At 36.1% G+C, this 23158-nt stretch overlaps 3 protein-coding genes across 4 annotated transcripts; all 3 read left to right on the top strand.

Annotated features, from left to right (window-relative positions):
- The first annotated feature begins 3175 nt into the window (after positions 1–3175).
- hoxc8a (homeobox C8a) lies at positions 3176–6575 on the top strand. Of its 2 annotated transcripts, XM_056733161.1 has the most exons (3): positions 3176–3893; positions 5079–5218; positions 5291–6575. In XM_056733161.1, exons 1-3 carry the CDS (start codon positions 3458–3460, stop codon positions 5393–5395), a joined length of 681 nt encoding a protein of 226 aa, XP_056589139.1. In that variant the 5' UTR covers positions 3176–3457; the 3' UTR covers positions 5396–6575. The 2 variants fall into 2 exon arrangements, with proteins under 2 accessions (XP_056589139.1, XP_056589137.1); XM_056733159.1 differs by having other exon boundaries at positions 5079–6575.
- A 5141-nt stretch (positions 6576–11716) lies between these two features.
- On the top strand, positions 11717–18381 carry hoxc6a (homeobox C6a). Its single transcript, XM_056732475.1, has 2 exons — positions 11717–16754; positions 17409–18381. Exons 1-2 carry the CDS (start codon positions 16352–16354, stop codon positions 17708–17710), a joined length of 705 nt encoding a protein of 234 aa, XP_056588453.1. The 5' UTR covers positions 11717–16351; the 3' UTR covers positions 17711–18381.
- A 1127-nt stretch (positions 18382–19508) lies between these two features.
- Positions 19509–22004, top strand: hoxc5a (homeobox C5a). Its single transcript, XM_056732477.1, has 2 exons — positions 19509–20127; positions 20992–22004. The coding sequence occupies exons 1-2, from the start codon at positions 19644–19646 to the stop codon at positions 21204–21206; spliced, it is 699 nt and encodes a 232-aa protein (XP_056588455.1). The 5' UTR covers positions 19509–19643; the 3' UTR covers positions 21207–22004.
- Positions 22005–23158: the final 1154 nt, after the last annotated feature.

The following is a 23158-nucleotide window of genomic DNA, read 5'->3' on the forward strand; positions in this document are numbered from 1 at the left end:
TATGACTTTGTGTCTTATTTAACTGCATGGAGAGTACATAGAGCCAGCAATAAGTTGAATTCTGTGTGCCGCACTGCTATTCAGTTGAAGCAATAAGTCTACACATACAATCTTTTTATACAAAAAGTCGAGATCGCAGTAGGCCTAAGTACAAGATCAAAAATATTAAGTTTTTCACATCCCACAAAGATTAAATTCCGAGGCGCTTTTGGTAGGCCTTAACAACTGGCGTGCGTTATATAAAATCTTTCTTTGGGTATTGTTTCTATAACGTTGATGTTCTTAGTCTTTAGTATTCAACTTGAATTTTTTATTTCAAAATGAAAATTGCTACGTTAAAAATAAAAATGATTGTTATTATTAGAATTATTATTAATATGCTGTTTATAATGAGACCCTTAAAAAAAGCAAGAGATAACTGCGGTTTAGATGACGTGTTCCAATGACGAGCGACAATAGATATAGGCTACTCTACTTCAAAAAAATATAGTTATAGAAATATCGGTAATTTACTAATTCTGTCGGGGTGTAATAGAAGAAATATATGTAATTTTTTAAAGGAATGATACATTTGTTTCAGTTGTCTAAATTTTGGCCTGAATTCAAATCAAATCAGGGTCCTGACTTCAAATAATTTGGACGTTCTTTAATTACAACTAACCTACCCAGTCGTCCTGTATTTTGCTTCGTCTTGTCTTTGTTAGATTACTGCACAGGCCTAATGCTTATACCTTCTGAAGTTTATTTTTTTGCTAATTTATATACGAGTAAAAGTTGTGCTATTGCCATAATTAAAGTTCATATGTTTACCGCTGGCTTCCTGAGCTCGGCTGGAATTGCCTTTTTGTGGGACTTGACAATACGAACAGGATGCGGTGATTTCAAAGCCCAATCTACTATGTTTCCGCCCAGAACAAAAATGCTAGTTTTACAACCTTGTTGAAGCTTGTGTTGTTTGTCTCAGAGGCGAACGAACAAAGCCAACCTGGCTTACTGGCTAGACGTCTGGGCTAAATTACTTTATGGTTTAATGGACATTGGTGGTGGACCCTCTCAAAGGGTTGTGCAAAATCACTAAGTGCTTTGGGTTAACTAGAGGCAACAGCAGTCCACTAATACCACAAAATGCATTCAGATTAACTCCAAGTCTTTAAAACACCCTAAACTCGAAAATCCTAGTTTTCACAAGACATTCTCAAGGGATACTTGTAGGCTACAACCATTTTACAGTGTATGGGTGTTGTGAGGCCGTAAAATACTTATTTAGTATTACTAAAAAATAATAAGATGTTTCTTCAAGTTTCCTATAATGTTCGTATAAATAGGCTCTCTATCATTTGTCCAATTTAAACAAATTATTTTGTGGCGCAAATGGTGTGGCCTTGGCCTCTGGTCAAAATAATTTGTAAAGGTTGCTCACAAGCACACAAGATGGCGCTATTGGCTCACTGTTAACGCATTTTGGGCCACTGAGGACTGAGAGTGTACTGGAGAAAAAGTGGTGAAAAATGGCCGCCCTCGCTATTAATTACCATTACGGGTAAAATCAAACTGAATCACACACACATACATAAATATTAAACTTTCTACTCATTATATATTTTTTGTCACAATTTGTTTTTAATTTTATATAATCTAGTTTCGTTATCTTGTATCCTTTTCATACTCTCCAATATTTCCCTTTTTTTGACAAAAGAAACAAACGAGTAACTCTTGTTAAAAGCACTGTGCACTGCATGTGTTAAAACACTGCAAGGTGCTTTTGAATGTTGGTAATTCATCAAATGCAACAGGAAATCTTAATATTTTCGTCTTGTGTGAGTTATACACATTGGCCTGCACCGTGTTATTTCTATTTATTTTTTGGATACCCTGTTTTTTACGAAATGCCTGTTTCTGTGTACAGGTTAGGCTACTTGAACCGCGCACACACTCGCGACCGAAGACTAAACATAACAGTCAGGCCATGTACATTTTACATTAAGCGTACCTGAGAGTACACTAGTATTCATCATTTTATTAAAAATAATAATAATGTTCCAAATAATAATATTATTATTATTCACGCTGTATTCATTTTAATAACCAATGATTTCAAACAAAGAATTGCTCTCTTTCCATAGTTGCTCTCATAACTCGTGCTTGGTGCGAATGGGCTGCGTGCTCCTATAACAGTGACAAGCAACGATCCGGAATCTGCATCTTTATAGACTGTGAGACGTCTATACATTTCTTGTGTGTGCCTCTCCCGTTTAACAATGAAGTTTAAAAATTGTCAAGTATAACGTCACAAAACCACAAGCTCATATTTTTGGCAAATACTTTAAATGAGCCCAGATGAAATAAACAACAAGCCATTATTGTGTCTAGTAAAATAAAGAGGTATCTATTATAAAATTGTATTGTATCAATGCGGCAGATTTACAACTTTTTCGTATGGTTAAGGAGGGCCAAGAGAGGCTTGCCTGTTCAACTTTTCCTTCCAATGTGTTTGTGTGTGTGTGTGTGTGTGTGTGTGTGTGTGCGTGTTAGCAATTTGATAAATATAGTCTAGATAGACGTCATAAAAACGTGTCATAATCTGATATTTTAATAATAGCTACAGCAATAACAACCGCAATAATAATAGTAATACAAATAGTAATAATAACTATTGTAACTGTTAATAATAATACAAGTTTAACCAATTGCATTAGTTCCCGTTGACATTGTATTTTAGAATAGAATATAATTTTTTCGCGGCTCCAGTCACCTTTTCTTAACGATGTTGCGTTACATATACTGGTGCTGGATTATACGGTTTATCTTTGGTGACCTAGTCGCTGAGGGTCAATGCTCAATACATGTAACGGTCATAGCATATCTGTTTTTTTTAAAGGAAGTGCAGATCTTAATCGAACTGTAAACCAGCATGAAGCAGCCATAACCTGCGGTTAACCAGTGATACACTCCCCAACGATTCATTTAATACAGAAACCTTTTCTATTCAGCAAAAACACAGACGGCTGTGTTTCCCTTCAAGGTAGACGCATGTGGACGCTCTAGAAAGATTAGGAGTCAGGGGTGGGGAGTAGGCGACAAGGGGTGAGGGGGGGTTCATTGTAGTGGGGGTGGTTGGGTGGGAGGCAAAAAAGTAAGCGCTTGTGACTGAGCCTTCGGAGTTAGCAAGCTTTAACCTTAACACACATCCACTGTGCACGCCATGATTTGAAGCTGCAAAAGGAAAAGGCTGGCGAAAGAAAGAGAGAGAGAGAGAGAGAGAGAGAGAAAGAGACTAAGCGAGAAGAGCTGAAGTGGGAGCTGCCTCAGATTGTCCGAAGGGGCAGCATTTCTCCATCTAGTTCCGGTTGCTCTGTCTGCGTTGCATGCCACTTGGAACTGCAACAATAGGTTGCCACCATTTAGAGAGTGGAATATTTTTAAGCAGACTGACTCTTTTTTTTAATGCTAGATAAACATGAGCTCCTATTTTGTTAACCCTCTTTTTTCAAAATACAAAGGCAGCGAAACCCTAGAGCCAACTTACTACGACTGCAGGTTTCCACAGAGCGTTGCCCGAAGCCACACGCTTGTGTACGGACATGGAGCAGCTGCGCCTGGGTTTCAACACCCGTCGCATCACGTACAGGACTTTTTTCATCATGGAACCACAGGTATCTCCAACCCTGGCTATCAACAGAACCCCTGTGCATTGGCGTGTCATGGAGACGCTACGAAATTTTATGGATATGAAGCCCTTCCGAGGCAATCGCTTTATGGTACCCAGCAAGAGGCGAGTTTAGCGCAATATCCAGACTGTAAATCGTCCAACAGCACTAACCCTGGAGAAGGACAAGGCCACTTGAGTCAAAACTCTTCCCCGAGCCTCATGTTCCCATGGATGCGGCCTCACGGTTAGAATAATTACTACTTCACATTCTGTTTGTCTCTGACTGCTTCAGTGTCTAAAAGACTTTTCTGTAGAAGTGTATACTGCATATAGACACAAATGGAGTGTATTTTCTATGCTACAAACTGGTACCAAAAAATTGCTAGATAAGAATTTTGGAATTATTTACCTCACAAGGCAATAGTAAAACGAATGTAGAAGTTTTGACAGCTGGCTGCTTTGTGTTGCAAAGGGACTTAATCTATAATGTCAAACGAAACACGAGGCTGGAAGGACGTTGTCTGAATTCAAATTTTTCTTGACACAGTTTAAAATGACCACTTTTCGTTATAACCATTAATAATGGACTTGAAGATATTTGTGATTTGTAATTTGTAGTTGTACAAAGTTAGCAACAGCTAAAGTTCTATGGGGTCAGCAGACGACAGTCATGCAATTTGAAGTGACGTTGATTTTTGCGTTTCCTCTCTGTTAAAGTAAGAATGTAAAAGAGAACATTTGTGAAATTCAGTTTGAAACTCGTTACATTTCAACATTAAGATTTATCTAAATGTACTGATCTTCTGAAATAAACAAATATTAACGCTATAAGAACAAGTAATCATCCTAAAGAGAGGAATTGAGATTTTCCGTCTATTTCTTTTGTTAAAGTGGCGGATACACACCTCTGTGCGCGCGTGTCTGTCTGTCTGTTTGTATGCATGTGGTGTGTGTTTGTCTATCTGTCTGTGTTTGTGTGTCTGTGTGTGCGCACGCCAGGTTGTGGGTTTCTGCGTTGCTGACCCCAATTATAGCTGATGTCTAACCTCAAATATAACGCAATTATGGGGCAAATGACATGAAAAAGATTTGTCATTCAAAAGCATTTTCATATAAATGTATTCAGCATTCAAGCTTAGATGTTTCCTCTACATTTGCAGTAACTGTTCATCATTCATATGCTTTAATATTTACTGTTAGCATTGGGGATAAACGGTAAGGCAAATTATGGCACATGGTGTCTGTTTGTAATTAGGGTCAATTGAATCCTCTTCATTTATTTAGTTTTAAGGTATACGTGCTGGCAGACATAGCATGTTACATCTGATCTCCCATAATGTCTTTGCAACTACATTCTAGAATAAGTAAATGGAAAGGTAACGAAGAAATGAAGGCAAGTAATTAACAAATATTATTGTTCACTTCAAAGCTCCTGGGAGACGCAATGGAAGGCAGACATACAGCCGTTACCAGACTCTTGAGCTGGAGAAAGAGTTCCTCTTCAACCCATACCTAACACGCAAGCGTCGTATTGAAGTGTCACACGCGCTGAGCTTAACTGAAAGGCAGGTGAAGATTTGGTTTCAAAATCGCCGAATGAAGTGGAAAAAAGAAAATAACAAAGACAAATTTCCTGGCCAGAGAGGGGAGGCTGAAGCAGAGGCTGATGAAGAGGGCAACGAGGACGGTGAGGTGGAAGAAGGAGAAGATAAGGAAACGGAAGAGAAAGAGGAAAGCAAGGACTGATTTTATGGTCTTTTATGGTTATATGGCAGATATTGAAGAGGTCTCGCGAATGAGCAATGAAAGAGAAGACGCGCAATTTTATTACAACAGTTGGTTCAAACAGTGAGAAAATCCCCCTCCACACAAAAGTACTCTAAAACCTGCCCAAAGATAAAAGCGCTTTTTTTGAAACACACAAGGACTTTTACCATTAGCGAAAAGTGTAACTGTGTATTTGAAAAATTACTTTTTTTATTAAGATAAATGAAAGCAGCATGATAAGCATATCTTAGCGGTGTTAAACATGTATTTCATACTTAAAAATGCCTGGGGGATGCAGCATTTTAATATTGACACAATAACACAAAATTGAAATCTATTGGTCTTGTAAAAAAAGAAGCCACTACATGCTTCTGTTTAACAAACTGAAAAAAAACAATACTTTGTTTTTGGTGTAATTTTATTTCAGAAATCCAGATATGGCAATAGTGCATTTCTGCACTGTGCTGAGTGAAGGGTGAAGACAAATGTAGAAGATGTATTCTGTATTACACATCTTTTCTCGATTACTTAAGTGTTCTTTATTGTTACTATGTGTGAGTGGGCGAGATTACAGTTAGAATTTTTCGGTTATTTTATTGGACTCATTGGACTCAACAGAGATCGTTTGAAAATCTCGAGAGAAGCTACCTAATCATGGGGAATTTGCAATATACATTTCTACCTAGAGATTTAGACTCTTATTTGTAGTGTATTAAATCTAAGTTATGTATTTTACCCTTTAAACACTTATGAATATTGAGCTTGATAATGTCTTCGGAAGACACCGTTTGCTCAAAGCCAATCTTAACATTTTCAAGAGATTGTACCACGGCACTACCTAAAAACAAAGCTTTTCTAGCGAAAATGAGGAAACTTATTTGTTCTACCTGCTATGGCGATGCTTTGTTAAAAAAAGTCAGACATTTCCCCCAACAACTTAAACTGCCTATGGAAAATGCACATTTATGTGCAGATGATCAAACACGCTGGTTACTACCCTACCTTACCTAAGGAAAGAGAGTCATTTATCGTGCTGGTGTTATAGAGTAGATTTTGAATTGCACTGAGTATAACCTTCATGTACGTCTTGTAATATCTTGCTGTTACCAATATGCTCGTTTTACTGGTGTTCCTCGTGTGAATATAGACAAATTCGTGTGTGTCTACGCCATTGTTGCTGAAATCAACAGAAGAATAAACAAGATGGCTTATTCATTTGTGTCTCATTTTTGCCTGAATCCACTTGTTGGTATCAAAAATATTCGATACTGCTTGTGTTTGCTGTCAACCCTAATGAAAGTTTCTATATTGACCGAAAGCAAAACGACATTGTAAATGCAAGACTTAATTTTCTGATTGTGTTGAACGTCACTAAAACTCTTGCAAAACGCAACCAAAGCACATCTTTATGAAATTGTATTTGTAATTGATGGTGATGTGGGGCATTTATCTCTGCAATGTAAGCTAAGAATAATACACGTTTTAAAAGTTTTTGCAACATCATTAGATGTAACTGCAGGAAAAGCTTTTTGTAAAATTGGGAGTAGTTGTGTTAAAATAGTCAAGGATTGTCATTAGAAGAAAAGTGGATTGGGACTCTGATAGGATTTATCGTGTATTCCAAATTCAACGACTTGAAGTTGGCTGTCATTATTTAAAGTAACCAGAGTTCCACATTTCGCAAATCAATCTATGTCATTATTTTAATCTCTTGTTTTAATTGTCAGGTACATGTCGACTTCAAAATAATACGTCTCGGAAACACACTTTCTCATGAATTTGAAATGTTATCTAAAAGATGTTGGTGTAGTTAAAACAGGATTGTCCATCGACTTTTCACAATAAAAAAAGTAACGAACTAAGTTATTTAAGTTAGATTGAAAATAAAATGATACTAAAGTAAATACTAAAGTTTTAATATTACCATTATTTTGAAATTTACTTGGTGCATGGAATACTTGTACTACGCAATCTTTTTTTTCAAAGTACAATTACTCTATATTTACATTTTGTTTTACAAAAATAAACAGCTTAGTTTGTCTGTTTTCGTGGGATATCCTCAAAGTGAAAAGCGCAAAACTGGGATACAAAAGTATATGAGCACACGGGTCCAATGTTTTGTATACTCCCAGTGTGGTCTGTGAGACATTCAGAAGATCTCGTCTGTCTACACCTGTGCTGGTCGTCTCACAATCTGGTCGTCGAATAAAACTTTAACCCTATAAATATATTCGCATTCCACAGTATTCCTTTATATGTTTACAAACTATTTTTCACGAGGACGACAAAGTATAACCTAGTATCGCCTAGTCCAGAAAAATGACCAAATAAAAAATCTCAAATATTATTTTGCATAAGCGTCAGACTGGTTTAGGTATAGGCCTACCATTTCTGTACAAAAAAGCCTTACTTAGGGCAGCTAAATCGTTGTATATTTGGACCTTTCTTCAGTAAAAATTAGATAATATTTTCAAAGTTATAATAATTAAAACGCAACAGGATCCATGTACAACTTTAACAGTAATTCATTTAACACGAATTTCGCATTGGAAACGCGAAAACGACTAGCTATGAAGATGTTGCTATTAGTTCAACATACAAAACGTTGACAATATATATACATCTGATATAGTCATGAAATTATTGTTGTGAACTACCTTATTTGCAAGTGTTTAAAAGTGTTGTATCCTTTAGAATTTGTAATAACAGGCTCTAACATTGGCCTAGTGGTTCATAATGGATATATAATCTCACAGATTAAGGAGGAACTGTAAAGCACAATTAAATTTAAAAACCGAGTTATATATATGGCGAATAGTTTTTTTACGTGGTACATCAAAAGTAAACCTTAAAGTGCTAACAGCAAAGTCAGGCATTATTTTACGTTTGACACTGTGTAAAACTAAATTGATAAAAACGAACATTAGGATAATGTATCAGGTGTAGTTACAGGTAGGCCTTTAATTTTGTGAGGCAGTTGACTGCAAATATTTCAGTTTCATCTGGTCAGAATTCTTTTTCTTCCTTTTTTTAATTAAACATAGCCAACACATAGCAAAACATAGCAAGTTCTTAACATTGTCTGGGGCCAGGGTTGTACAATGTTGTAGGGCTGGCAATAATGGTTTAGGAAACTATTCAGTTTGCTGCCCTTTTGTTTCGTTGTTGTGACCTGATGCTCTGTGTAGGCAAATGCAATTTCAGGAAGTTCCTGTGGTAGTGACAATTGCAGTGGTCATTGTCCATCCGCCTTGCCGTTGTATAGTACTGCTGTTGCATTCCAAATTAGGGCTTTACTATACCTGCAGTAAACTTTATTGGTGGTGTAAACCCGACAGTGTCGCATCCGGGCAGACGGTTTTGCCTTTTGATTTCTGTGCAGTGCAGACAGGGTAGAACAGGATACTCGATAACCAACGTGGACGTGGGACTGTTCACTTAGGCTAAGTGTATGTATGCATGTGTTCATTTATGCTTATTTGTTTATTTTTTACAACTTTTCTTCGGAATTCAGAGAATAATACTTGTACATCGATTTACATTTTGTGCATGTTTGGGGTATCAAACTATGACATGAAAGAGAATGAATTATGGATCTTGACTGTTTTTTTGTGTAGGTGCAAATTAGTTTGGGAGTTTAAACTTTTGTCAGTTTGAATTAGCCTAAAAACAATCTTTACAACCATTGACATTGTGTTTGTATTCGTGCGATAAAACTAGAACATTTCTAGGAAAGTGAAAGTGCGTCAAAGGAGAAACTTCTATGTTTACTTTGTAAATTAGTTTAGCTAGTTAATGTAAATTAACACGAAAAGTCCACGAATTAATATATTTCATTGATTACTTTTGTTTCTATTACTTATATTTCTAGCATTCCATTTAAAGGATGTTGTATTGAAATATATCAATGATATTATTTTGTAATTAATACCCGGTAATTGACCAATCATGCTTATGTAACGAATTTCGTTTTAAAATATAGTTTCGTAACAAATAGCTTTAATTGGTGAAGAATGAGGTAAAGGTTAACCAAAATTGAACTTGTTCCTCTTACTCGGAATGATGCAACTTTAAAGATCATTTTTGCGAGCTTATGCCCTTTTAGACGTGAAAAATTACTGCCAAAATATTGACTTTTAATAAATATATATATAGAAACGTATTTTAAACAAAATTCATGGATTTTTTTGGTCTTAAAGCAATCCTGTTGGACAAAGTAAGGTTTAATTTTGGAATTTATAACGTTTGACTTTTAAATAAAACTAATTAAATATTTTGATTTTTTTTCTACAATGAGGTCAGAAATCTTTATTCTGAATACATCCAAATGTAGTTATTTCACATACTTTGGTTGCACTTTTATTGTAAATAAGTTAACCTTAATCAATGTGTGACAAGGCCAAAACTAAATTACCGAGATTCAGATAAGGTAAATATGACCATAACATTTCTTGCTGCCACAGACAGGATGTTTACCAAACGAATAAACTATTTTGTAATTCGTGGGATAAAGACGTAGCCTGTGTATAAATTCTGAACATTGGGTTTTACTGGTTTATTAAAAAAATCTAAATATCACAATAGGGATGGTAAACTTCATAATCAGACTCCGATCACACTATTAAATTTTACTTATTAAGTTCTGCAATTTTCATACTCTCCGACTAAATATAATTATATAATTATATTCTGCTAATAATATTGACTAATAAAACAAGCTTTTTATAGGTCTGGGAACAACTTCTGTTATTCTTGCCATTAGCTCAACACAGCAGTGAGAATAGCGAGAAAATGGGATAAGCCATCTTTGAGAGAGGGTGAAACGTAACACATTCCTAGTTGTTTAGAGGGGGAATTTACAGCTAAGTAATAAAAGTTTACGACTGAACACACGCGGTCATTGGTTGCGTCAGACCACGTGATATTCACTCTATGAACATGAACTTTGTGCTGTTGTCTTCCTCTGGATCTCCCCATCTATCGACTAGCGAGCTCGCGGTGGTGTTGAAATGGTCTAACCACTAGACATTTCTTACGTTTTCTGTTTGCACAGTCGGATTTTAAAACGCCTTATATTGTCTCGTCTGCTTCGTCGCATGTAATGACTGAATGAATGTCCCTAGACGTCGCCTCCTCCCAAATCTTCTTTCTACCTATATGGTCCCCTAGAGGAAAAACACGGCACTGATAGTAGGACCGCGATGGTTAAGAGCGCGTAAATATAATTGCTTCTCGAAAGATTAAACATTTCCCGCACATAAACGTTGGGGAGAGTGTGATCCAGATCCTAGTGCTGCCCGTAGTGAGTGTCTGCTGCTACATCGCCGAACGTGCGTCACGCAGGCAGCGGAGAACTCGGTAAGTAAGATTCTGCGCTTCTTATTGGCTTCTTAAAGACCTGCATTTACACAATGAGGAGATTTGATATTAAGCTTGATATATAGATCAGACGTGATTTGCAGAACGAAAGACTTTCACGTATGGTGTGTAACGTATCCATATGTTGTGTGCATTTTGATGTTGTGTCGTTTCCAGAGTACTTCATTGATTGCTAGCTCACGATGCCTCATTCACAAGTGACTTATGCTGTTGTTGTGCATACCTTCATTTGTTTCGACGATAATGAGTTTCAGAGTTTTTTAAGATGGCGCTTAGGTTGTGTTCAAACGGGTGTGGTTGGTGGTTATTAAGCTTACTTTCTATTAGTTTAAACACCAGCTTTCACGTGTGCCGTTTGTGATTGTGATTATTTGATACTAGATAATGAAGTGTTTTGTTACATGTTCCATGTTTACTATAAAGGGCTTTATTGTTTCCTGACAAAGTGCAAATGAAATACTTGAATGTGGATAATATTAGTTGATTCACAAAAATATTCAGCCATATTAGGTGACCATATTAGGTCTACAATGTGAATTTTATAATGATAATAATTCCTTATGGGCCATAATTTATTAATGAAAATGAGATTTTAGACATTTATTTTTTGAAAGTACAGTAACATGTAACCCCTTTAACCTCTGGCTTCGATCTTATAAACTTGAAAGCCAAACATATGTCTTATGGTTGTTTGTAAATGTTTTTGTAAAACTTTGTTTGCCATAAATTTTAATCACAAAATAACTGTAACAATTTTTACAAGTTACAGTTTTTCGTCTTTTCATTTACACGCATTTACACGCATTTTCATTTACACTTCCTTTTTTGTTTATTTTACATTGTCTCTCTCACACACACACCGTGATATGGGTAATAACTGTGATAAAGTGCTCTAAATGTAAACATATTCAGTATGGGTTTTCTAAGTATATGTCAGTATTGCTTACGGAGTAAGGATCACCAGTTCTGTCTGTCACACACACAGATTCAGATTCAAGAGCTCGCTCACTCTTTTTTACGCACACGTGTTCAATCATCTAACACTGTCATTCCGTGAGGACTAAATCAAACAACACTGCCACCTTGTGCCTGCTCCATATGCAAGACATTAAACAAGGCCTGAAAAGTAAGGAAATGCTGCTGGCCATAGAAATCAGATTTTAATTTTCATGAAGGAATATGCCTGGCATTTTGGTGTATGGATTCGTAGTTTTTTTTTAAAGATACATCAAAAATGTAGGCTATGCCAAAAGTAGTTCTTTGTTAATGATCTTTATGACTAAAAACTTCGTGTTTTGTAATCGTTTGATCATTTACAAAAAAGGTTGTATGTGTGTGGTAGCCTTTCTCCAGATTTAATTAAAGTGAAAAGTAAACAATTGAAAATAGAAATAAGAAGACACGAAATGTCTACGTTCCCCGCGCGCAGCAGTTTTATTGCCATATGCAATATCAGTAAAAGTATTATAACAGAAAAAAAACAATAACAGAAACAATATTGACACACAATAAGTTTTAATAAGCAGTGAAATTAATTATGGAATAACATTAATATAGTCCGCTGATACTCCAATGTTCAATAGCAACAATTGCGATCTTCCCTCAGGGCCTTTTTGAAGTCCATGCCTGTAGAAACAAAAAATGTCAATAATAAACCCAGTTGTTATGAACATTGCAGCAACTGCGGCTTACGAACGCAGTAAATTGTCTATTTTTAATCTAATTGTTAAAATGGATGTTTTGTTTTGTTGTTCAATTTATGGATGAAATTACGCATAGAGTGTTTTATTTAAAAAATATTGGTAAGAGATTCTCAACTAATAATTAATGTGCGTAATAGGCTATATAAAACACATTTGTCTGTTTTAACGTAATAAAGGGCACAAAATAAGCTTGTAATAATGAGTAGCCTTATTTATGAAGGCAGAATGCTACTGAGTGTGTTCGCATGTGGTTTTGTTAGTGAGTGTGTGAGGGAGAAAGACAGACTGAGAGGAGGCGGGGTTGTTCTGTTCACTGCATCGAGTCTACAGTCTTCTGTTTGCCACGGATAATGGCTGGGGAAAGCTTTAATTTGCCATCAAAAAATTGAGTCGATTTAAGTAATCCATATGTCTACATATTGTTTATATGGTGCGTAAGATTTATTCATTTGTATATTATAGTAATTCGTTATTAACAACATTCTAAACACGTTCATGAAATGGACACATTTATTGCCATCCGGCTATTTTGCGTAAACTTTGAGCCAATCTGTTGTCTGCCACTGCTAATTCAATTTGAATCATCTAAGACATAATTCAAAGTTGCCATGGAAATGAAAAAAAATTCCATGGGAACTTTTAATTCCAAACATTTCCTTACAAGAACCGCAGGGCAATGTGAGTTCGCTGTACTTCAAAACATCTAATTCATGGAGGTCATTAGACGGCCACATAATTTTACAGAATTATCTCGTGTTAGTCAAAAACCAGGATAGTGTGTTACTATAAGTGCTTAGCTGCATAGAAGAGATCTGTTAAAACTGTCACGTAACTATTAGGGATTTTGTTTTAGCACAGACACATCGACATAGATCACAGGCTAGCTGGGCTTGGAATACTCAACTGACTTAACGGTGAAATTTGCAATTGTAAAAAAATAAAAAATAAAATAAGACAACATAGACTTTCCACTATAGTCAGACAAGGTCACTATAAAACGCGCCAGAATGCGCGTTGCTTGTTTTTGCTCAGATCATCGTCACACATGCGTAAATTACACACCAGAAGTGAGATTTTGGCGCATTTTTGTGTGCGTAGTTTCGTCGAGGGTAAAAAGAATACAGGCCAAACGGGATGTCTATTTATTGCCTCTTCAAACGCTAAAACACAGCCCTGTGATTTGTCTTGAGGGCTGCAATAAAACACTTAAAGCTCCTACTCTTCAGTCACATAAGCATACCAATTGCAGACGGAGTGTAATGTGTTCAACTCACTACTTCATTCACAAGACTGATGCCGTAAAATAGATCCACGTATTAAATATTGTCCCATCAAAGGCTTTTAGTTCAAAGCCGTTGGAGCAATAAGGTTGAACATCAAAGACTCAGAACTGCATAGACACAACCTACACTATATGATCTCTCAATTAAGAAAAACTATAAGTTGACAATTTTATTTTACGCAATTGAAAGCTATAAGGATTGATCATGCATTTTTGTCTGCTTAAAAATATTTAGGTACAGGAAGGTGCAAAATGTAAGTTTATCAAGTTGCCTATAGCATAAAATAATTTGCTTACTTAAAAGGATGATATGTCTAAAAAATGACACGTTTAGCGCATTCCAAGTTTGGAAACAGTTCCGTTTCCACAATGTGAAATACTCACAATATAAAAATATGAATGGCATGAGATAAAACGCTCGATCACACTTTTCACGGAAGAAATATTTGTTTTACTGTTTTCTATTACTTTCATAAGTTTTTGACCACACTATATAAATAGTGTTATTCCCAACTCAATAGTAATATGTACAGTTTTGCGCTCTCTTTTATAATATACATTTATTTGAATTTAACTTTTGCTGCCTCCAATGAATATTTTACACATTTATTGCCACTTCGTTTAATTACAATTTGTATTAATATGATTACAGGTATTTGTAGCATTAATGAGAAATTGACAAATATACGAAAATAAAATCACGTTCAGCAGACTGAAACTGATCAAATAACAGATAATATAAATATAATTTCAACCCATTCTCTATGCCCATAGTAACATTTTGACGGTCTGCATTTTTCCAAATCATTACAATCCATTAAAAAGAGAGAAAAGGTGAATCCGTAATATTGATTATTTCCTAAAGTAACTAAAAGCCGGAACTAAAGAAATATTGTACGCATTTAATCAATCGTTAAGCAGATTAGTCTATTTTAAAGATGTTAAATGCTTTTTCGCACTGTCAGACTGGAAGTAAATTTTACTATTCTGTCAATCTCTTGTTTTGCGCACCTCTTTCTTAACCACTGTTTTAGCCTCACACTTTCCGTCATGTGGCCTGCATTAAGGTCATGGAGCTTACCCTAAACCACTCGGTACAAACCAGTCCTTTCCTCCACAAAACTCAACGGAAATATATAAAATATTCATTTAACTAACATAATTATTTGACGAAGTAATAATGTTGTATTTGCATATTCAACAGTTGTCATCGCAAGTAATTCTGTAAAAAAAAGTATTGTAAATGCAAAAAAACAGTCTATACTGTAATGCAAATGTAAATGTATAGTGCTTTTCCATAAACATTCCGTAAACCCTAAAGAAAAAAAATGCTACAAAATGTGCAGCTCTCTGTTCACGAGATAAGAGACTCGCTGCACAGCCCCCATACATTCAAAGGAGTAATTGCCTCAGAGCTGGAAGTCCTCAGTTGGTTTTGTTACTTTTATGGCACCAAGGCGCGTTTGACGCATTCTTTAGTAATATGCCCCTTCCCCCTCCTTCCTTAGGTTCTTTTTACAACTGAAATTATCAATACATTACAAATGGGCAAAGGAAAAGCGCAGACGTTTCCTCTTCAGCCTCATGAAAGCCCGAGGAAATTAGACAGAGAGAGAAAACAAACAAACAAACACTGCGGTGATATCTACTGAATAAAAAAAAGATTAGCGTGGTCCCTTTTTTCCAAGATGAATCCTGGTCACCGTTTATCATTATAACAATGTGTAGAAATGTGCATGAGAAGATTTAGTTTTTAGTTATCGGAATATCAATGTTATTCGCACCTTTTAAAAGAGGGTTGGTGATACAAATTGTGTGCGGATACAATAGCTTATGTAAACTAGCTGAATAGCTCGTCACATTCTTTTTACCTATAACATACATAAGAGACAATTACTTATTATTTATTACAATGTATTACGCCCTGAAGGTAGAACTGTCGTCATGATTAAGATATTCCATATTACATTCATTGTATTAATTATATATAGTCTGCATCAGTAACGTAAAAACTGCTTAAACGAATCATCCAGGTAACTCGTTAATATTAAATGTTGCTTGTTGTAAAATGCGTGTAATACTTCGAGAATCACTGTCTCATTACACGTGGACAGGCTTCACAACAGCAGACAGAACAAACTTACTTGCTGATAAATGTACAAAAAGTTCGTAATAGCTCGGTCGTGTGTGTGTGATTCTTCGTTTCTTAGTGTGTATGTGTGTGTGTTTACTTAAACGTTATAAACTGAAACCACTGGGATAAGAAGCTACAAGCTCGATATTCCTACGGTACACAGCGAATTCAATTGGCTGAAAGTGGTCAGGTGACGCTGTCATATTGTCCTTCCATGAGCCAAGCCTTGGCTATAACACTTGGTTTGCGCGTCTTAACCGGAGACTGGAAATTAATATTATTGAAATCATTCTGAAGTTCATTTGAAAGAGAGTTAGCAAAGCAGACAGAAGACGTCTGTACATGACAGAAGGAAAGCGAAGCACAAAGAAAGTGTGAGATTGAGGAAGGGGAAATAAGATAGGAGGGCGAGTTGATGAGAGGGCGATAGGGAAGGTATGAATTCGTATTTCGCGAACCCGTCGCTCTCCTGCCATTTATCTGGTGGGCAAGAGGTTTTGCCCAACATGCCTCTGAACACGACCACATACGATTCAGTCAGACATTTTTCTTCTTATGGCACCACGGTGACCCAAAACCGGATTTATGCGTCCCCTTTCTATTCACCTCAAGATAACGTTGTGTTCGGATCAAGTCGAGGACCGTACGAGTATGGATCTAACGTGTTTCTTCAAGATAAGGACGTGCTTCCCAGTTGCAGACAAAGTAGTATGGGACTCAATGCGCAGAGCCACGTTCCACAGGAGTACAGCCTGGAACAAGCTCGTGCAGGAACACAGGAACAGAAGGGGAACAACATTCAGATCTTCCCGTGGATGCAACGTATGAACTCGCACAGCGGTGAGTTTTTACTGCTACTTGGGACATACCCTGGTGGAATGGGTCTGTTTTACGATACGTCCTATCAACAGTGTAGCTACATTTTATGGCCTCATAAACCACTACTAAATCATCAGACTTTAAAAGCCCTTTTTTCAAAGAGGGAAATCCCATTTGGCTAACCTCTTTAATACTCTAGTGCTGAAATTATTTTCAGAAGTTGTGCTCTTAGTGTAAATGTATTAGATGTGTAGTAACAAAGTACATTTAAAATCATATAAATTACATGCATTTTGTTATTGCCTTTTATATTACTTATATATATATTATATTATATTTATATTACTATAATTTAAACTTTAATTAAAAAATGTACAACTTAATTTTACTTTCAAAAGTAATGAAAACCGTCCCAAATATATTTGAATGGAAGAAATGTTTCAGAAAACACTGAGATTTCGCTCCGTGCAAGTGGTAATGCATGCTTTATAAATAAATACGTGCTTTGTCAAAATGTTTTGTCAGTTACCTTAAAAATGAAATAAAACACCAGTAAGTTTACCTGATACTAAGCTTCTACCATGATTTCCAATATGTATTTTTTATAAAAATTCGTTGCACTTATTTATATTTGTTAATAGTTTATTTATTTATTTATTCTGTTTCTCACAATAGGAGTTGGGTACGGGTCAGACAGAAGAAGAGGTCGCCAAATTTACTCCAGATACCAAACCTTGGAATTGGAAAAAGAATTTCACTTCAATCGCTATTTAACCAGACGTAGGCGCATCGAGATCGCCAACGCTCTATGCCTAACCGAGCGTCAAATCAAAATCTGGTTCCAAAATCGGCGCATGAAGTGGAAGAAAGAGACCAATCTAACTTCTACTGTACCGGGGACCGAATCGACGGGTACTTCTCAGGAGACAGAGAAGGAGACCGAAGAGGAGACAGAAGAAGCTGAGAAAAAGGATTAGGAAACCGTGTTTTCGAACGCCTGTTAACTGCAACGTAACTACCTAAACTCTGAGAATTGCAAATATTAATGCATGGACCGTATACTCCGCTATTTCTTTGATCACCCCACTCCTCAAACCAGCAACCACACACACAACTACCACAAAGTCACTTGCATATACACATTTAGAATCAAAAGGAGAGATTAAATGGGAGAGAGAAGCGCACGTTATGCACCATTATGCAATTCACTACTCTTTGTATTGAATAGGATAAAATGCCACAAAGTGGTATAAAATGCCACAAAATATCTATTTGTGTGGTTGACAGCTGTAGTATTATCATGTTGCTATAGGCTATTAGAAAATTACGTGGATACAATTGTATTGTTATTTGATAGACTGTTACCCAAACTACACAGCCTCCAAACAAAGTATCCTAAGCATTCCAAAAGTCAATGTAACTTCTATGCATATTCAGTGTTTTTGTCCACGCGTATTTGTACAACGATGCAAACACTGACGGGATGATCTATACTACCTAAATCCTTAATACATTGTATTTTCTTTCTTTTCTTAATTTTGCCTTTGCCCCGTCAGTGTTGTGATGTTTAAAATGCCACTGTACATCATAATTGTAGCTGTATGCATATAAACTTGTCTTAATAGAAAATCCATATGAAAAAATGTAAACCTTGGTACGCAATTATATTGTTTGTGTAAACTGTGTATTATTTAATAAAACTCTTGAAAAAAGTTGTATTGTCTTTGTTTTGACTTAAGCTTTCGAGGTATGTACGCAATGTATGTGAATTGAATAAAAATGTATGTGACTTCACACGTGTTTGTTGCAAAGAAGCTTTATTTATTAACTTTGATTTACTCATTTTACTAGGCTTGTAGCAGCGAAACATCAGCTAGTTTAACAAATTTACTGATATATTGACATTTGGTTTATCCATCAATTACTTTGTAATGATGCAATTTAATCCGTGTAAAAGTCCAGTCATTTCAACATTGCAAAGTAATTATTGTTACTATACATAATAATTATGTTATGTGTTAAAGGTTATTTTAAAGAGTCTGTTAGACGTTTTTATTTTATAAATAAAACATACCTCCTTCATGATACAGCCACAGTGCTCAGATGGCAAAATCACCCCTTACCAAAGCATTGCATGCTATAGCTCAGAATCAGATGTTCTGCGATAAATATTGACATGCAGTGTAGGGATGATGCTGCAATATATGCGAAACCTCGAAAGTGTTCTAAAGATGATCGTCAAATTGTCCATGAATTATCACGAGCATTGACATAGTCAAATAATAAGGCTAAAAAAGAAGACACATATACAAACCATAACTCTGGAAATGACCACTTACATTTCTCACATATGTGATTGGTGTGACAATGGTCAAGTTTATATAACTCAAATTACCATGACATTTGTTGTGTCAAACGTAATCAAATTTAATTATGTAATGTGTTATACGTTACTGTGTCTGCGTGGGTTGGTACGTATGAGCTTTGTCCAGTGTTAGACGCCAGATGACGCTCTTGTCTAACGGTCTCGCCCTTTTAAGCCCACAACCTTAGATGATTTCCATACCCAGAAGTTATCGGACACGTTTTCCTGTCTATCAATAACCTCCTGGGGATCTAGCCAATTTATGACTGGCCAACAGTTGCACGTGATTCTATTTAAACATCCCATATTTGGGCATTACGCGTCGTATCAAGAAAAAAAGGAAATGATTTCCTCCACCTATAAATCCTGCTCTTTTTTAGGGCAAAGCTAACTTCCTCAAGAAATACAAATAATATCCAATTAAAAAAATAAACTCCTTTAACAACTTATGTATACTTTATTAGCCGATTCGGTTTCTGCTGTGGCGAAGTGCTTTTTGGTGACTCGTTTGTCTGATTCGTAGGGGATTTTGTTTTCGACATAGAATGAGTGCATACGTTGGAAAGTCTTTTTCTAAGCAAACGCAAGACGCCTCCTCTTGTACAATGCACACTTTTGGCAACTATGAGGCTCTCTCTGATTTCCATCAGTCCAATTACGCGTACGAAGGGCTTGATCTCAGCGGATCCTTCAGTGATCAAATCTCCTCCAACTCTTTAAAACGGGAGGCGATAAACACAACCGACCGTCCAAGGATCAGTGCAGCAATTCAGCGACCACAATCTTGTTCAGCTCTGGGCTCACATAGCTTCCACACCCACGGGTACAACCCCCTCAGTCACGGACTGTTGAGCCAAAAAGCCGAGGGGAATATGGAAGTTATGGAGAAGCCCAGCGGCAAGAGTCGCACGGGTGATGTCAAAATGGAGACTACTTCAGCGATAAAACAACAAACCAATTCAACCCAGCGTCAGCACCAGTCGCAACCGCAGATATATCCGTGGATGACAAAGCTACACATGAGCCACGGTAAAGTTATATTTAATGTCTGATTTGGAAAAAGAGGAAAACTGCACGCATATCATCGTTGTCATTGCATCTCCTTCCTATACCCTGTTTTGTCGCTCCATATTTTTCCTCTTGAGTTTTATAGGCCAATCGTAGGAAATAATAAAACTAGCGGCCGTAAATTTTATGACAAAGGCATCTATTGCTCGTAAAGCTGTCCTGTTACTGTGAAGAGGTGAACTCCGGCGAAATTTATTGAGATATAATTGGTTAAGAAAAGCAAAAATCATGAAAGGTGTAAATGTACTTATTATTTTTTGCTTTAAGAATTTAAGGGAGTTTGCATGTCATTCATATGAAATACGTATATGTAAAGCAATACAGTCACTATATTAAATATATAGAAAGACAGATATTACATTATGTGGCTTTAGTGAGTTCCTTAGGTTCTTTTTCAAAACAAAATAGTGAGTTGCATTTTGCACTGCTGATGTCTTTCTAATAAAGTAGCCTACTCAAAACTAGTTCAGGTAAATTTGAATAGTAGCTTAAAGGTTTGACATTGCAAAACCTGCTGCCATGTTTTACTCTCCCTTAACTAGTGAGTGGTTGGGGAGTATGTGGCCTTCTCTCATTTATGATTATGTTTTATCATATTTGTTATGTGCATGATACTTTTAAATTTCACAGAAAATAAAAAAATATTAGCCATATCATTCGTCCACTGTTTTCATTATTATTTCATAATGCTTGAAGTATCCATATAATATTGTTTGGGTTATTTTTGGTGGCAACATCATCAATGAATTTCATGTAAATATGCATTAAGACGACAGTCGATAAAAGTTTTAGGTAACCCAATATATCTTTCTGATGCCACCTCAGAATCTGACGGTAAAAGGTCACGAACCAGTTACAGCCGCTACCAGACTCTGGAGTTGGAGAAAGAGTTCCACTTCAACCGATACCTCACACGTCGAAGACGTATCGAGATTGCCAATAACCTCTGCTTGAACGAGCGCCAAATTAAAATTTGGTTCCAGAACCGTCGCATGAAGTGGAAGAAGGACTCAAAGTTGAAAGTTAAAGGAGGACTTTAAGTTATGTGATGTACGGCTCCTATTCAAATAGCCTGAAAATAAAGTAATGGCTGACTTTTTAAAAAGCAAACGATTAAAAAAGATCTTGCGGCAATGTTTTTATTTGTCTAAACTGTTGTTATGTGCATATCTCCACATCTACCATTTTTATTTATATTGTCCCAGGTGCGGGAGATGCTTTTTGGATAATGTATGACCTTAAACTTTTTTTTAAATGTGCTTTATTAAAATTGGTTGTACCTATAGCCTATATACCAAGGCCTGCATCCAATTAAGTTGACCTTAATGTAAGTGCAAATAGTTTGGTGCTTCAAAACATGAACATTCATCAATCTGCCCACTGTATTTTTGCCTTTAAATGGAACGTGTCTTTCTATTCATTGTACTTTCTGTCGTAAAAACATCAACTATAATATCCACAGTAAATTGCTCGACATGCAAATAATGCAACAACTGTAGCCTAGTGTCATATTGACGGCTGTGTATCATATTTTATTTTAGCCAGGAGCATTTGAATGGTACTTTTCTCTTGGGAATAATATTTATTCAAATACTGTACAATCATAGCAATTACTCTTTTATTGTAAATGGACTGTTTGGAATAACTTCTTATGCAGGTACCACGACGTTTGTATAGGCAAGCTGTAATGAGTAGTTTATTGATACACCATAAACACGACCTACTTTTTTTGCGAACCACATTTGTTCTGTGTGCTAACAAATCAATTTTTGTTTACAATTGGTTTGTTTTATTTAACTTCTCTGGTAAATCACAAATAATTTTTCAATTATCAACGATTCATGAAATAAGCCTAAAATTGCCAATACAGTGAACACACATTACTCATTTCGTCAGCACTGGATTTGTGTCTTAATGCTTTAAATAAACATAATAACACTTAAAAAAGGACCAGATTTGATTTTTTTCTGTTAAAAATTCTAGGAACAAATATAAAAGTGTCATTTTGAAATTTGGCTATACAAAACTTAATTCCGAGAAGTTATGCATAAGAAAACATTATGCGCTCTTTAATTTCAATTAATGTGATTTTGTTTCGTGTTTCTATGTCTAGCCTGCATGTGTACTTATAGTGATGAGACAATGATTAAGCTTAAACGGTCTGGTCACTTATTTACAGTAGCCCTTAGACGGAGGCACATAAAACTTTATGACCCCCATAAACTTTTACAGCGCTTCCTCTCACCCATCAGACACTGACAACTGTTTCCTTTTTAACAAACTGGCGGAAGTTTACACAAACATTTCAAAGTGTCGTTTGGTATTAAGCTTCAAACAACAACAGAATGGTTGGCACATTAAATCCTTTTGATTAATTTTATATTCCATCCCATAAATAATAAGCTAATAAATTAACAGTTGGGGTGTTTGGATAACACATTTGCAGTGCACCATTTTTCTCTAAAAAAGAGAAAAATATTTATTTTATTATTTGAATTTAAACTAAAATTAAACCGCATATCAGCATTAATGTTGCTATATTTAATTCAGTTGCTGATGTTAAGTCCCTCTATGTGAAGAATTTTCACGCAGTCTAGGCCTGTGGCTAGAAAGGTGAAACAGAGGACACAGCAAGATCGGTGCGTGCATGTGCAAAATGGTAATTTCCGACAAGCTTACTCTGTAAGCACACACACTGTCGCTTTCTTTTTGGTTGATCAAATGGTTTAATCTCTATGTTTCAGAGGTTTATGAATGCACATACAAAAACCCACACATTGAACTGAAAAAGGAAACAGTAAACTATTCAATCTAATACTACTGCTCGAAATGTGCTTTCATGTTTAGAAGGATCTCACTCACCTATGTCGGAGATTCATTGTAATTTTCCATACATGCTGCCTTTTGCTGACCGTGAGGGACACTTTGCGAGTTACTGTGGCTACTATGTTGCTTTTTACACAAACCCCTCTTTTTTTTAGCTCACTTGCCA

This window comes from Triplophysa dalaica, chromosome 20 (genome assembly GCF_015846415.1).
Source record: "Triplophysa dalaica isolate WHDGS20190420 chromosome 20, ASM1584641v1, whole genome shotgun sequence".
In the NCBI taxonomy this organism is placed as follows: Eukaryota; Metazoa; Chordata; class Actinopteri; order Cypriniformes; family Nemacheilidae; genus Triplophysa; species Triplophysa dalaica.

What these genes read in the sequence shown, in the direction of transcription:
- hoxc8a (XM_056733159.1), top strand. Translation starts at nt 3,458, where the DNA reads ATGAGCTCCTATTTTGTTAACCCTCTTTTTTCAAAATACAAAGGCAGC. An exon ending in CCCATGGATGCGGCCTCACG is followed by an intron (nt 3,894 to 5,078) that starts GTTAGAATAATT and finishes TTCACTTCAAAG; the next exon opens with CTCCTGGGAGACGCAATGGA.
- hoxc5a (XM_056732477.1), top strand. Translation starts at nt 19,644, where the DNA reads ATGAGTGCATACGTTGGAAAGTCTTTTTCTAAGCAAACGCAAGACGCC. An exon ending in AAAGCTACACATGAGCCACG is followed by an intron (nt 20,128 to 20,991) that starts GTAAAGTTATAT and finishes ATGCCACCTCAG; the next exon opens with AATCTGACGGTAAAAGGTCA.
- hoxc6a (XM_056732475.1), top strand. Translation starts at nt 16,352, where the DNA reads ATGAATTCGTATTTCGCGAACCCGTCGCTCTCCTGCCATTTATCTGGT. An exon ending in ACGTATGAACTCGCACAGCG is followed by an intron (nt 16,755 to 17,408) that starts GTGAGTTTTTAC and finishes TTCTCACAATAG; the next exon opens with GAGTTGGGTACGGGTCAGAC.